This window comes from Pantherophis guttatus, chromosome 6, assembly GCF_059756535.1.
Source record: "Pantherophis guttatus breed Tessera chromosome 6, ASM5975653v1, whole genome shotgun sequence".
Classification (NCBI taxonomy): domain Eukaryota; kingdom Metazoa; phylum Chordata; class Lepidosauria; order Squamata; family Colubridae; genus Pantherophis; species Pantherophis guttatus.
In genome coordinates this window covers 49,490,052-49,506,211 of record NC_142068.1, presented here as the reverse complement: position 1 = coordinate 49,506,211, position 16,160 = coordinate 49,490,052, and the positions used below count along the sequence as shown (strand labels likewise).

At 41.7% G+C, this 16,160-nt stretch overlaps 1 protein-coding gene across 1 annotated transcript in view; it reads right to left on the bottom strand.

The window, feature by feature from the left end:
- Positions 1–16,160, bottom strand: part of SORCS3 (sortilin related VPS10 domain containing receptor 3) — a 476,925-nt gene that overhangs the window by 90,058 nt on the left and 370,707 nt on the right. The window contains exons 10-13 of the mRNA XM_034440055.3: positions 6,762–6,908; positions 5,984–6,086; positions 205–281; positions 9–100 (exon numbers count right to left, since the gene is read on the bottom strand). Of these exons, the coding sequence (XP_034295946.1) occupies positions 9–100; positions 205–281; positions 5,984–6,086; positions 6,762–6,908 (419 nt within the window). The remainder of the gene's footprint in view (positions 1–8; positions 101–204; positions 282–5,983; positions 6,087–6,761; positions 6,909–16,160) is intronic.

Below are 16,160 nucleotides of genomic sequence, written 5' to 3'. Positions count from 1 at the left end.
AAACTCACCACAGATGTCGAATAGGCATTGATGTGTGTTTCATGGCCACAAGTGCTCCACCCCAATCAAGGAACCATACATTGTATTCTTCCTCGAAGATCTGAAAATCAGAAAGGCATAGCATGAACTGTGCATTCCTTCCAAGAAATGTGAAATAAATATATTACAGAAAAACTGTTTATTGAGCCTGATAAAAAAAATTACCTGTCTCCAGGAATTTCCACCATCTGAAGAAACATACATGCCAATCTCAGTGTATGACAATTCTGTACCTACATTGCCTGAAATGCAAGAAGATATATACAAATAAGCTCCTATGTGGCTTAAGAAGAATGACATATTTCACTAGGAGAAAAACAATTGAAAAATTGTATCTAAAAATTTCTATTGTGTTAATTTGGATAATATTGCAAGACCAGGATGGGATAAATAAAAGGAATGAGTACATAAAAATGTAGAGCTACCTAACTGAAAGATTTGTCTCATAGATCTATGTTTGCACTGAGTAATTCCAGGGTTTATTTGCAACGGGGTTACGCTAGTCTTAAAAGAGCTTCATTGTTTTTTGGAACAAAGCACACCTTCAAAACTTTGACTTAATTTCTTTGTTAAACAAACACTGAAAATATATAACTGGGTATCATTAGTGTATTACTTATACTGAACCCAAAACTGATAAATGACCTCACTCATTCTCAGAAAAAAAGAAAAAGAACCAAGGAAACTATCTGCAACTCAATTTAAATAAAGTTTCCTAAATTACATATCTGATGGGGAAACTTTTGGAAGTTATTACTTCACTATAAGAAAATATGACTAAATGAAAACTAGCTTCTTCTGTTTTGTTTTATATTAAAAATGAAAGGAAGATAAAGTCAACTCCCAACTTTTATCACTTCAGAGCAGGCAAAACAAATACACACTAATGAAAATGTTAATTGAGTATCTGACATTTAATGTTGGAAAATGAAGAATGAAAGCCCAGATGCATCTTGACACATTCCTACTAGTGATAAAAGGTGCAGCCTGCCAACTTGCAAAAATACATATTGAAAAAAAAAATCTGCAATTTAAGGGTTATGATTGATATAAAAAGTCATATGAAAAGTTCTTGATAGAAACTATTAAATTGCATCATTTCATTATTGATGATTATTAATGAATAAACTTCAAGAACTTCAAGAATTGTTACTTGCATAAAATTTCAGCAGAGGTTATTATAAGGATTATCAGAGGCTTCTGAATGTACTAGAAAGTCAAGAAAATCTGGAATTCAAATTTCTGTGCTCCATATACATATTGCCTAGTCCTATATGTCCAAACCTGAAACTCTGGCATTGATGCAAAACATAACAACAGAAAGCCATTTAGCTCTCTCCCTTTCATTTTTCCTAGTATGGGTGATTCTATGGATACCTTAGAGACCATGTATTTGAGATGCTGTTTATATTTGGATTGGTGAAATCACATCTCTAACTTCAACACACACACACACACCTTCACATCTTTTTAAATCTGCTTTTTTAAAAAATAGGCCATTATAGGTAGGAAGCAGTAAGCAATTCATTCGTTGTGAGTCTGAATCTTTGGTATACCTCCATCAAACATGTTCTTATTTAGAGAGAAAATTGATTCCTAGTAAATAAGAGTTCTGTTAGGCGTGTTCATTATGGATTTCATTACTAATTTAGTGATTGCTTAATAAAAAATATCACTAACCTTTTCCTTTTGGAATTCTTGAATAAAGAAGGCACTCTTATAATTTATAAATTATGCAAAGAGAAGCTTATTTATGGTGCATGCCATGTATTTTATTTCAATAACTGTCTAAAACTGTCTGAACTGTCTGTTCAGTTGAGTCTGCTGATGATTTTGATGGAGTTTTCAGGTGTACAATCCCTTTTGCATCCCTGTAAGAAATACCACATTGCACATAGAATGCAGACAAACAAAATTTTCGCCTGAAAACCAGCAGTCTTGTTTCTACGTATGTAGTCAAGGAGTTCTTCTAATGTTAACTTCTGCCCATCTTCATAAGCAAAGGACAGTTTTCTTGATTGGAAAGAAGAACGTAAGAGTGCAAGAAGTGTAAGGGTGTAAGAGTGTAAGGAGTTCTTTTTCAAGGTTTGATTGAGCTATGATCGTAGAACAAATTACAGTTTTTTTCTGTGTATTTTCATAATTCAGAGGATTCCATTTCAATAAACACACAATTTAAATTGATTCCAATTTCTCACTATATGTCAAATCTAACAAGTTTGTACTGTATAGAGAACTTTGTAGCTTGTAGGTATCTTTGCCTTTTTTAATATAGATTACTGGTATAAGGGAAACATGGACAACAGATAATCCTAGTTATCATCATCATTCTAGCCATTATCTATTCATTGCAGGATGAAGGCTTCTTCTGCATGTTTCTAACCAATGAGGTCTTGAGCTTAATTTTGCCAGTTGGACATCATACTTGCTGACGTTGTTGCTCCATCTTACTTTAGGTCTCTTTTGTAGATGCTTTTTTATCAAGCAGAATTCATTCTATGATTGTCTTAGCCCACCTGTCATTAATTAATCCTAGTTATATAATTATATAACATAATATAATACAGTTATATAATGCATTTTCATCCAGAAAATATCATATTAGAAAATGATAGTCTGACAAATCTATTATCAATCCATTGCTATTTCTTAGATTGAGCTATGTGCATTATACCACTACCTTGTTACTGGCTAATCTAGTCAAAGAATTAAATAGTCAAATCTAGTCAAATTATATAGTCAAAGAAATTTGTTTACACTTCCAAGGCTGAGCATGTAACAGTCATATGCAAATTTATTGTGAGCATGAATGTAATAGGATAATAGCTGAGGCTCCTATAAACAGCAATATGCCAGCTGTCTGACATTTCTGGGAAATTACAGAACACATGCCAAGGTATAAATACAAGTTATCTGTAGTGACAACAATTCAACATTTTTTTTTGTAACCTTGGACATCTCTTGCTGAACTAAACATGCTGAGTACTCTGCATCAAGCTGGTTGGTGATGGCCACCCTGATGAGAGAGCCTACTGTGAGCAGGCAAGTGAAGATATACAGGTGCTATGATGGCTATCAGGTTAATTATCAAGGCCTGGGCACTGCTGGCATTTAATGTTATTACAGGCTGTTATTAGAATCATGTGACCAGTTAAAGATAGGCTTTGTTGAAAAGCACAGAATATCAAATATATTGCAACAAAGTGTTTCCAAGTTCTTTTTGATAAGGGAAAAAGCAGTCCAACAATTATGAGTAATAACTCTTAAGTTCCAGTCACGTGTACTGTACAACTATTGCCAATTCCATCAGAAGAATGGAAGGCTGAGTCAACCTTGAGCCAGTGAGATTTGAACTGCCAAACTGCAGCTAGCAGTCAGCTGAAGTAGCCAGCAGTGTTGCACTCTAACCACTGTGCCACCTTGGCTCTAATAATAATATTAGGGAGAGATTTTCTTTCTGTGTTCTGTAAATTGCCAGGCTCAAAAGAAATTATGATAATATCATAATCCAATATATGTGGTATATAAAAACATATTGTTTCAATATATCCAACATTTGCACAAACACCTCGTTGTTTTCAATGCTTTTAGATTACCCGTGGTGGTATACATCACTTTTCCAGGATTTACGTCCAAGTTTCAATATGACACTGCTGTTTTAGTATGAAGTCAATGCAGGCCAATAGGCCAAAGTAGCAGTACAATAGTGTGGAGGAGTGCATATAAGGGTCAGTTTGATGCATGGATTCATGCTATTTCACAGATAACAATGGTCTACAAATTTTGGGGAATTATTGACCTCCAAGATAAAATGTGTTAATTTTACATATTTTGATTAGATGAATTAGAAAACAGGTGATAAAGGTGCTGGTTGGCTAAAATTTTCAAAATATTTCACAATAAAGATTTATATACAGGCGAGTATATTTGCTTACAAGGGAGGGAGGTGTCTAATGATCATGCCCCATAACCTTGACAAAGTACGGTAGAACAATGAAAATGGTACCACGTGGAAATTTGTAAATTTATCTTCACTTGGAAAACAGCAAGGCAGATAACTATGAAAACTATGTAGAAAATTTGCTTAGGTCCTATAAAGCACTTGGTGCAAACATGTCACTGAAAATTCAGTTCTTACACTCGCATTTAGACTATTTCTAAAAGCCACAGGGGGAGGGGAGGGGGAGGGGGGGTTAGGGTGGAGGGGGGGAAAGGGGGAAAATTGTATTTGAAAAACTTTTTCAATAAAAAAAAAGAAGAAAAGTTATGTTATTGGTATCAATAAAAAAATAAATATATAATGATATATGTGACATCATTCTTGTTGCTATATCACATTTTGAAGAAAAGTTATGGAGCATAATCGCACATCCCCTTTGTAATTTTGAATTATTTTGATGCAATTTTGACCTGAAGCTGTATCTTGGAAACTGGAGCCAATTAATACTCAGGACTTAATTTTCTTTTATTAGTGACCCAATGCTGGTAAAATTTAGCTACTTTCAATTCTGGGGCTTTCTCATTGTAGACCAATGAAATTGCCCCTGACATTAGGATCAGCAAAGAATCTTCAAAGAGAACAAAAAATAATAGAGATGGCAAGATAGATGGATAGAGAAAAATTTATCCAGATAAAGGTTTAACATAATCAGCTGGATGTTTCCATGACCACTAGTGCAATTATACAGCAACTACAGTGTTTTAAAACTCTCCCAAATCCAGAGTTTTATTTCTATTTCCATAGGGGAAAGATTTAGGATAACCGAAACCCACAAAAATATTTGTGGAAAATCCTGGAGCTCAGCATATATTGACTTTTGGCTGCAACCAAGTGATTGGGTTCCATGATTTTTTTCAAAATTCAGCCATAATTTACGAACCACAATTCCATAAATATTTTTTAAAATTTTACTCTTACTTGTATGTCACCTATTTATACAATATCATACTAATCAATCTTAATGACATTGAATTTGGCAGACATATTAGGATAGCCTTAGTGCTTTTTCCCTACCCTAAATCGTATCTTCAAATTATATTTTATATATTAGTTACATATTGTAAAGAGAAATATTTCCAAACAAGCATTAACACAGACATATATGTACATTTAGTTTAAAACATGTGTTCCTTGATTAGATTCCAGCAAAAAATTAACAAAACTCTGAAATATAGACGAAAACCATAGCAATCAGGTAGCGGTTAAAAATACAGCAGTCTAAGGATTTTTCAGATTAAAATACCCAGAATAAATCATCATAATTTGGGACCAAAAATAATATGAAATAGATACCAAGAACATCTCTATAGACTGGACATTTCATACTTGGGTAACAAAATTGGCCAAACTTCAAACTTTATTGCTAGATAGTGCATTTATAATAAATAAGTTATTTGTAGAACAGCTTTAGCAGAACTCCAGTTATGGATAGGCTGGGAAATACCTCCTGGTATTCAAACCAGGAATTTTGGAGGAAATATCAACAGTGAGTGAGTGAGTGAATGTATGTGTGTATGAATAAATTAAATATTTCTGGAAATGTAGCCATATAAAGATTGGAGACTCTCCAATGGAGACGGTGAGTTATAGTCCTGCTGTAGGCCCAAAGCCAATTGGATGACCTTGGGCCAGTCACTCTCTCTCAGCCCTAGAAAGAAGGCCCTGGAAAATCACTTCCAAAATCTTGCAAGAAAACTCCAGGGACTTGTCCAGATCATCACCAAAGGTAAAAAAACAAAAAAACAAAAACAAATCTGACTTGAAGGCACTCAATAATTAAATAAAATAATAAATAAATAATAAATAAATAAACAAAGCTCTGCCTATAGCTGTTCTTCCCCAGAAATGTTCAAATGCAGCTAACATTATTCTGTCAGCTGTGCTTGGGAAGCAGGCATATATTTGAAAAGAACAGGAACAATTAAATAAAGCCATATTATTTACCTGTAGCAACCAGAAGTCCAGGGACTGTCTCTTTGCTTGAAATACTGCCTGAAGTGTAAGGGTTTTCAGGGACTTGCAAATGTAAGTGCAAGGAACAGAAAGGCTGAAAGAATTGAGAAATTGTATACATAGTTGTTGATAAATCGACCTTGAGGATGTAGACTAATCTATCCTCTTGATATCAAAGTTCAAATTTTCTTCATTCAAAAATAGTATCATCCCTACCAACAACATTAACACCAACAATTCACTTCCAAAAATAAATCATTATTGCTGCTTATGTGGGTTTACACATGAAGGTAACATGAAAGGCATTCTGGTTTCTGAATATATTATGGAAATAATCATAAAAATCTCCTTTTCTAGAAACTTGCTAGACACCCAGCATTATTCAAGAGCTTTCTTTTCAAGTTGAAAAGAAAGTTGCAATGACAGCTAGTGTTCAGATCATATGATAAAATTTGTTTCCGATTTGACTTTAGAGAATAGAATTACTAAATCATTTTGCCGTCTGTAGTTGGAAACAGCACTGTATAATTAAATAATAATCTTTCCAGGCCCTCTTTCTGTAGAAAGCAATGACATTTAAGATAAATTCACAGCCTATTATTAAATGTTCATAATGTTTCCTTGAATAATTTTTTTGGGAGGAACAGGGAACCATTAACTGCACAGGGTTGAATTTCAGGGAAACATTCCATAGAAATCAATAAGTTTTCTACTTGGGCTTGGGAAATTGACCCAAAAAATTAGAGCTTGGAAATTTTCCATCACTGACCAGCAGACAGTGAATGGGGTCCCCTCTAAGGTCAGAATCTGGAGCCTGTAGCAAACGCCAGTCTCTTCCTTTATTATAGGTGATGAACGTTTTTATTTGGTCTTCTACTTTCTTGTTAGCCAGCAATATGCCTTTGATCCCTGCTACCTAGGAAAAATGATAAGAAATGAAAAACCGTATTGCATGATTAGATAAAGACAAGACACAGTTAAGTAGTGCATACGCATTTATTAAAAGTCTAAAGAATTGCTTAAAGCAAATGGATTCAACACAAGCAACTTAACACTTTTTAAAAAATTTTCTGAGAGCTATTTTCCAAAATGAAAATGTCCCTTGGATGGTCCAAGGTTACACAATCAGTGCTATCAGAAAAATTCGAAACTTTGGGAGCTAAACAAGCAAAACAAGAGATAAACATATATAATACATCTATTATTTAAAGGGTAGCTTTTTATCCTTTGTCGGCATCTAAATGTCAATATAATCATCTGGCAGACAACGACAAATATCTGTACTCTAGCAGGAACACTTTCAGGTCATATAGAAATCATATGAACATTTTTTAATAAAATTGAAAGGAATGTCAATTGACTCATTTTTTCTTGGTAATGTATTTTACTGGAAAACCATTTCATTCAGGAAATTTGCTAAATAAAATTAAAAGCTTTACATAATCCATAGTCTGTAGCCAATTCATTCAGAATTACATCTCTACTGCATTACCTTAAACTCCATCTAATCCAGAATTAACCAAAGTAGGGACCACAGACTTCATAAAAATGTTTGCATGAAAAGCACTGTCTATGAAACCTCAGATATTCTTGTCCAATTGACTAACAGTTGATCATAATGATCAAGTGGGAATGCATCATTGGTTTTAAGAAGGAGAAAATATGTCATCTATCATGAATCAGATGATTACAGGTTTACCACCATTAACAATGAAAAACAAGCAACCTTAGTCAGATTTGCATCAGATATGTGCATCATATGTAGATGCACACCACAAGTCTCTGATCTACTAGCCAGGGAAGATAGCCATTTATTTGGCGATGACCACAATCAACTGAACAGCTAATTTTATAGCATAAAGGCAGGTCACTGTTTAATTTGACAATAGAATATCAGAATGATTACACGTTTTCATATGCTCCCATGTCATCTTTCTGTTCAGAAGAGTGATACACTTGGATAACGCATTCTTTAGGATTCTTCAAATAAATATAAATATAAACTGAAGAATGAGAATTCCAGAAATGGAACAATTTTTAACATATTGCAATGTGGACTATAGACCACAGATGATATTTATGCAGGAAAAAAATGGAATTGTGAGCACTATACTGATATATTGCTGTTTCTCCCAATAATGAAAATTTAAAAATCATTTAAATTAAAGGAAACATAGAAGTCTTACATAAAGTCATTATCCTTGCAGTTAAGAGCTAATTTATTCAATCCTGAAATATTTATGAACCATTCACAAAATTGCAAAAATATCCTAATATTTAAGAAAAAAAATGTTACTGAGACTTGAGATACTACTGATCATCTGCTTGTTGTTAATTGAGGAATGGTTACAAGTGTATTTTAGTTGGTAGTGGTAATTCTTTCACTTAGTGGCCGGGGTTATAGCAATTGTGTCCAGGATGTTTCTGATCTTGGAGTTTAAAAGCTGGGACAACTGGTTGCCATAAAGATGCAACTAGCGGAAGCAGGATCAGGTCAATGACATAGCTGGATACTGACTTGAGCAGAGCTCATTTTTTTTGTAAATCTTGCACTACAATCAAAACTGCAAACAATATGACTTTTAGTTGTTTTCCTTCATAACTGACTGTATGTTTTAAGCTGCACTTATCTAAACTACCAGATGAATTTATGCCTGTGGAAACTACCACCTTTAATTGAAAGGACTGTGGATTTTGAAATCTGGGTTCAGAGAATTTCCATCTGTTCCAGTCTTGAATAAGGTGACACTTTCTCAAAAAAACAAAACAAAATAAAAAGAAACAAAAAACCAATAAAATCCAACGAGCCTTTTAGATTCATGACTAGTACTCAAAGATCAGATTGGGACTATGGCTTGGATAATCTTTGATAAATCCATCTTGTCTGCATTTCCTAGATCAGGAGGCCTTGTTCACTGTCACACATATTTTGGTTGTATGTATCACTTCTCTTCTGTACTACTGCAATGTAGTGTACATGGGGCTGTCCTTGAAGACCATCCAGAAGCTGTAGCTGGTCAAATATACAGTGGATAAGTAGTTATGGACATAGATTGGTGCACCTATACAACATCTCTACTTCATAATCTGTATTGGTTATCAATGGGCTTCTGGGTACAATTCAAGGTGCTGGTATCACCTTTAAAGTCCCTTGTGGCATACGGTCATGTTACTTTTGGGGCTCTTATCTCCTATCAGTTTTGCTCAGCCAATAAGATTCAACAGAGTACTCTGACTCATGCCTCTTAAACAATGCCCTCTTCTGGTTATGCCTTCTCTGTTGCTGTGTTTCTGCTATGGAATAGCATTCCTTCTTAGATATGAATGGCCCTTGGCCTGACTCTGCTTGCTTTAAAGAGATGGCTTATTTTCCAAGAATCGAAGTCGAAGATTCATGAAAATTGGTGGTGGGTTTTGGTATGTTTTAATTATATTTTATAGTATCAATGATAATAAGTCATTTGGGGGCCAGGGGAATTCTACATAAATCAAATAAACAAATAACCAAATGTTTGCTATTTATGTAATTTTTATAGCTGCAAATAAATAAATATATTTTCCCTTTTGCTGAGATAGTTAACTGGCATATGATTTTCGAGGGGGAGAGCTAGGCCATTCTCAAAACAAACAAATATAGCTTTCTCAAGTCAAAATGTTCTGTCCCAATTCTATAAGGTTAAGATTAGAGTTAGAGTTATAATAATAAGATATGGAATTGTTTGTTTGAATACTACCAAAGAAACAGTGTGACCTGAACTTCCACATTTGCAATAGCTTCTCAGCACGCTGGTAAATCTCAAATTCTATACACTGTCAGTTTCTTGGAATTTTTGAAATGTTTCAAGGTTAACTAATCCACCCTTTATCAGCCTGATGCTCTGCAGATATACTGAGTGTTCAGTTTTCAGAATTCCCAGTCTGCATAGTAACCATTAATATATTGTTAGAGATTATGGGGCTACTAATACCTATATTTTCAAGACATCTAGTTAGGGAAGACTGGATCAGGGATTGCATTTAATTTTTCACACATCTAATAAAAGAATATCAAAGATGAAATGTAACTGATGTGTCTGCTTTTAGATCCCTCTCCTCTACCAACTTGCCCCAATTTAGTTCATTCTAAGAGGGGAAAATGTAATTTATTCCACAATCAACTCACTGAATTACCTTTCATACTGGCAGAAAAATGAGAAAATATCTCAGAAAAAGGGCTTTTTTAAAAAAAAAGAAAAAGAAAAAAGAAAATGAATGTAATTTTAAGTACAGCAAATGTTTCTCACAAAGGCTTCTATCATTGCCCAACTATAGATAGAGACCTATTTTGGAAATTCACCAGGAAAGTGAGTACAAAATATCCTATCAAAAAACAAATTGCTTTTTAAGAGCGCATAAGAGAACTTTAATCTCATCTCCAGAGAAATTCCTTTCTGGCAGCAGAACTCCTAAAACCTTTGCTTCCCCGGCCCCCACATCATAGGAATTTCACAATCCCATTTTATTCTTCTTTATTGTACAGACATTGCTGGTTTCTGCTATAACTCTGATTCTGAACTGTGCTCCTAATAAAAAGGAAAGGATATTTATTACAAAAAATCCAGCTCTTGTAAATCTTGATTAGATCTCAATCTCCCCTCCATTCTTGAGTGTGTGTTTGTGTTTGTGTAAAGATTTGTTTATTTAAAATATTTTATATCATCCTTTCCTTTCGTTTCGTTTCCTTTCCTATGTTACAATATGTTATCTGGGTGTGGGGGGGTGCGCATGCACAATATATAGTATAAGATTGAAAAGGTTGAAAAGGATTTATATAGTATGAGTATAAGTGTATGTATGTATATACATATATGGATATATATGTGTGTCTGGGTATATGGTTTTTCTTTTTTTCATTAGACTAAGAAGTGGGGAGAAGACTGAATCTTCTGCTCCCTTGCCTCTAAGATATATAACCAAGTAACAATGCAGAAATTATTTTAACTTCTATATTATTTACTTTTAATTGTCTGTGGTGAGAGACTTATTTCTTTTACACAGGGGAGTTAGGAGGGAAATGCCAGGTGAGACATTCCTGAAAGATAGAATGGACGTTGTCTTACCTGAACGTCCCTTTTCTGGGCGCTGCGTACACTATCCATGCATGGGTTAATCCTTCAGTGCTTGGCAAACAACTGAGTGAAAACAAAAGACTTTTCCTCCCCTTTCCGGCTCCCAAGCCACGCCTCTGTTCCCATGATTCCCCAGTCTGAACGAGGGCGCAGCAGACAAGAAACCACACTATGAGTAACTTAAAAACTCAACTTTATTAACTCAAATTAACGTAATGGAAAAAGAGAACTAGTCTCAGTCATAAGCAGGGGCAGTCAGCCTTAACGGGTGGGATATGGATAGTGTACGCAGCGCCCAGAAAAGGGACGTTCAGGTAAGACAACGTCCATTTTCCTGTGCGCTGCTCCCACTATCCATGCATGGGATATACCCAAGCTTAAACTCCCTGGGTGGGAAGCTGACTGCCTCCGGAGTCCTCCGTCAACACTTTCTGCAGTACTCTGCGGCCAAACGATGCCTCAGCCGAGTTGAACACATCGATCTTGTAGTGTCGGATGAACGGTGTGAGGGACGACCACGTCGCAGCTCTGCAGATGTCCACGACCGAGGCTTGAGTGGCCCAAGCCGCCGTGGTGGCCGCGCTGCGAGTCGAGTGCGGTAGGATCTTGCCGGGACCCGGTTTGGAGGACAGGTCATATGCCAAGGCGATGCAGGCCTTGATCCATCTGCTGACCGTGGCTGTTGATATCTTCTGACCCAAGGACTTCGGGTTGAATGAGACCAGGAGACCCTCTGTACGACGGAAGGGAGCGGTCCGTTGAATGTAAATGCGGACGGCGCGTCGGACGTCTAGAGTGTGCCACCTCTCTTCTCTGGGGTCGCGAGGAGAAGGGCAGAAATCTGGCAGGATGAGCTCCTGGGCCCGGTGGAACCACGAGTTAACCTTTGGGATAAAGGCGGGATCCAGACGTAGCGTCACGGTTGAGTCGTGGAAGATACATAAGTCCTTGCGGACTGAAAGAGCTGCTAGTTCTGAGACCCTTCTCGCCGAGGTGATCGCCAGAAGGAAGGTCACCTTAAAGGATAGGTACCTCAGCGAGCATGAGTCTAGGGGCTCAAAAGGGGCCTCGGTCAGCGCCCGCAACACAAGAGGCAAATCCCATGAAGGGTAGCGGTGCACTGTGGGGGGTCGTAGGTTGGTGGCCCCATGCAGAAACTCCTTGATGCGTGGATGGTGCGCGAGGGATTGGTACGGCGGGCATGTGATGACTGTTGACAACGCCGCAGTCTGTCTACGTAGGGTTGCAGGGGCCAGGCCTCTTTCTAGACCAGCTTGCAGGAACCGCAGAATGTCCCGAGTAGTAGCTGACGTGGGGTCAATGTGCTGGCTGGCACTCCAGCGACAGAACGCCTGCCATGATGACTCGTAGATGCGTGTTGTAGACGGGCGCCTGGCCGCCTGGATAGTGGCAACTACCTCGTCTGGCAGGTTATCCTTCTTCAGGATGACCCGTTCAAATGCCAGACGGCTAATTGCAGCCACTGAGGCTCCGGATGCGTGACTGCTCCCTGGCACAGGACGAGCTGTTGTGGTGGGATCACCCATGGTTGCTCCACGGACAGTGCCACCAGGTCGGCGAACCATGGTCTCCGGGGCCAGTTCGGGGCTACCAGGAGTAGGTCTGCTTTTTCTGCCAGTAGCTTTCGGATGAGGCCTGGGAGTAGCGGGACTGGTGGAAATGCGTACAGGAGACCCCTGGGCCACCTGCAGCGTAGCGCATTGTGGTCCTCCGCCTGTGGTGTCGGATAGCGAGAAATGAAGCGGGGAAGTTGGGCGTTGGCTGGGGTCGCGAAGAGATCTACTGCCGGGTTTCCGAAGCGCGAGGCGAGTTCTTGGAACAACTGAGGGTGGAGCTGCCATTCCGCTTGATCTATTGTTTCGCGGCTGAGCCAGTCCGCCCTCACATTGGTTGCGCCCGAAATGTGATCTGCTCTGATCGAGAGTAGGTGTCTCTCTGCCCAGCTGAACAGCTCTGCGGCCTCCCGCATCAGGGTACGAGACCTTGTGCCCCCCTCCCTGTTGATGTGCGCTTTGGCCTAGATGTTGTCGGTCAGGATTAGGATGTGATGCCCCTGCACCGTCGGCTGGAAGCTGCGTAGAGCCAGCTTGATCGCCCGCAGCTCTAGGAGATTGATGCTGCATAGCCGTTCCTGAGGCGACCACTGACCCAGCGTGACTAAGTTGTGGAGATGGGCTCCCCACCCCCGAAGGCTGGCGTCGGTGGTAAGAATTAGGCGGTCCGGCTCTAGGAAGCTGGACCCCTTGAGGAGTGATGGGGATGTCCACCACCTGAGAGAACGGCGGACTTGGGGAGTGAGACGAACTTCCCTCTTGGAGTTGGCCCTTCCCGCTCGCTGGAAGGGAAGGAGGAACCACTGCAAGGGTCTCGAATGTCTGCGTGCCCACGGTACGATGCCGAAGCAGGATACCATCTTGCCCAGGAGGCTTGAGAGGTGGCACAGTGCAGCTCTCCTCCCCGACAGGGTCTGCAGGATCAGAGTTCGGATGCTCTGGACTCTGTCCGGTGACAGGAACACTTGGCCGCTGGACGAATCTATCACCGCCCCTAGGTGGAGAAGTCTGGTGGTGGGCTGAAGTTGACTCTTTGCAAAGTTTATGGTGAAACCGTGATCCTGGAAGATCTTCATCACCATCTTCATGTCTCTGGAGGCCTGGTCGGGCGTGGACGACAGGACAAGAATGTCGTCCAGGTAACAGAGAACCCGGATCGGGACGGCTCGGAGCCTGGCCGCCACCACCGCTACCAGCTTGGTAAAGGTGCGCGGGGCCGACGAGAGTCCGAATGGCATCGCACGATATTGGTAATGCCGACCCGCATACTCGAACCTCAGGTACCGACGGTGATGCGGGTGAATGGGCACATGGAGGTAGGCCTCCTTGAGATCGACCGACTGAAGGAAGTCGCCCTGTCTCACCCCCGCTAAGATGGACCTGAGGGAGTGCATTTTGAACCTGCGGTATTGAACGGACAGGTTCAGGCGCTTTAGATTGAGAATGGCCCTCCAACCCCCGGAGTTCTTGGGCACCAGGAAGAGGGTTGAGTAGAAACCTGAGCCCCGCTGGTTGTGCGGGACCGGTTCTATGGCTTCGACCTCCAGGAGGTGGGCAATCTCTTGTGACATTAAGTCCTGAAGCTCCGAGGATCGAGGGGTTGGGCAACGGACGAACCGGTGGGGCGGCAGACCGGCAAATTCGATGGATAATCCTGAAGAGATCGTACGCCTTACCCAGGAGTCCGACGTCGATCTGGCCCATTGTGGATGGAAGAGGATGAGCCTTCCCCCTATGGGTCCCGTGGGCCCGGAGTCATTTTCCCCTTCTGGCGGGCTTAGGGCCGGCTCCACGGAAGTTGCGCTTAGGCTGCTGTTGTCGTCCTCGGTCTCGGAACTGCTGCCTGTCGTGAAATCTGTCTCCTCCCTGGTATTGGGAGCGATGAGAGAAGGACCCCCTGGGTCCGGCGCTGGCGCGAAAGGGCTGCTGGAGCGGGTAAGGTGTGTATCTGCGCTCCTGGCGCCGGTATGTCGAGGGGAGGATCTTCCTCTTGTCTTTCCCCTCGACCAGTAGGGGTTCTAGCGCCGCTCCGAACAGCTCTGGCGCTTTGTATGGGGAAGTGGTCAGCTTCCACTTTGCTTTAAAGTCGGCTTTCCATGGCTTAAGCCAGAACAGCCTCCTAGCGGTAATGGTTGAGGCTAGAGCCCTAGAAGCGAATTTAGCAGAGTTCAGAGAGCTGTCAGCTGTGTATTCAGTGGCAGCTATTATTTTGTTAAGATCTTGATGCAGCCTAGTATCCTCCGGCGGGAGTCTGTCCTGGAGGTGCCGGAGCCAAATGAGGGACGCTCTGTTGAAGAAGGACGAGGCGGTCGCGGATCTGATTGCCCAGCCTGCTGCCTGATGAGCCTTGCGGAAAGCCCCTTCCATTCTCTTCTCCTCTGCTTTGAGAGTGTCTAGCGGGTCGGTGGAGACCAAGGAGCTAGAGGATAGCGTTGCCACTGGTTGGTCTACTGAGGGCAGCGCCAGAAGGTCCTCCAATTCCGGGGCTGAGCAGTAGAGTTTCCTTTCCAGGCTGCTGGGCGTTGCCAGGGAGGCTGGTTGCGCCCAGGGGTTCTGAATGACCTCCGTAAAGAGCTGAGGGCAAGGGATGAAGTCCTTTTGTGGTTTTGACGATTGAAAAAGCGCGTCATGAGGGCCTGCTGTTTGCGGGGTAGTAGTTGCGACGTCCCCTGGAACTCCGAGGTTGGTTGTAAGCCGCGCCTTGTGGAGTAGGGATTTGAATAGCGCCGGGCGAAAGAGGCCAGTAAATGCCGGGGTGTCCGGTGCCAGGCCCTCGTCCTCCGATAGCTCCATCTCCTCAGGCCCTTCCTCCGCTTGGTCTGATTCTTCAGACGACGAGTCCTGCCCTTGGTCTGGGTGAGGACGGAGTTGCGAGTGGTGTTGTCGTGCCTGGGCCGGTGCGGCTTGTGCCTGTGTCTGGGAAGCCTGCTGCATGCTTGCTGTGAGGAACGACGAGAAGGCCGAGAACATGGCCTGGAAATCCATTGGGGCTGTCCCTCCTGCCCCCCCCTGGGTCTGCTGGTCTGCCCTTGACGGGGTGAGGGTTGCGTCCCTGGCCCGAAACAGCTGGGCTGGGGAAGGGGTCACTGCGGCCTCTGATCCGGTCCCTGGGCCTGTGTCAAGACGGGGGGTCGCGTGTCCCGGTCTGGTCACATCTGGGGTTCTTGGCGTGACTGCAATGTCAGCCACTGAAGAAAGTCCCAGCTCTATTTCCCCTGGGGGGGCCTGTGCTGGTCCAAAGGGCCCGGACTCTCTGGCTGTGGCTCCTGCAGTCGCTTTGTGCGCTCTCTCCCACTGCCGCTCGAGTGCATTGTGCCTCCTTAAGGCGTCCCTGTCCCGGATGGGTAGGGAGCCTTCTGATGCGGCCCTGCTGGTTGAGCTCGTGTGTCTCCTCTTGGATTTCTTTTTCCCCCCTTTTGAGGTTTTGCGTGGGGGGGTGAGCTCGAGCTCCATATCCGAAGACGGGGGGGAGCGAGACATTGCCGC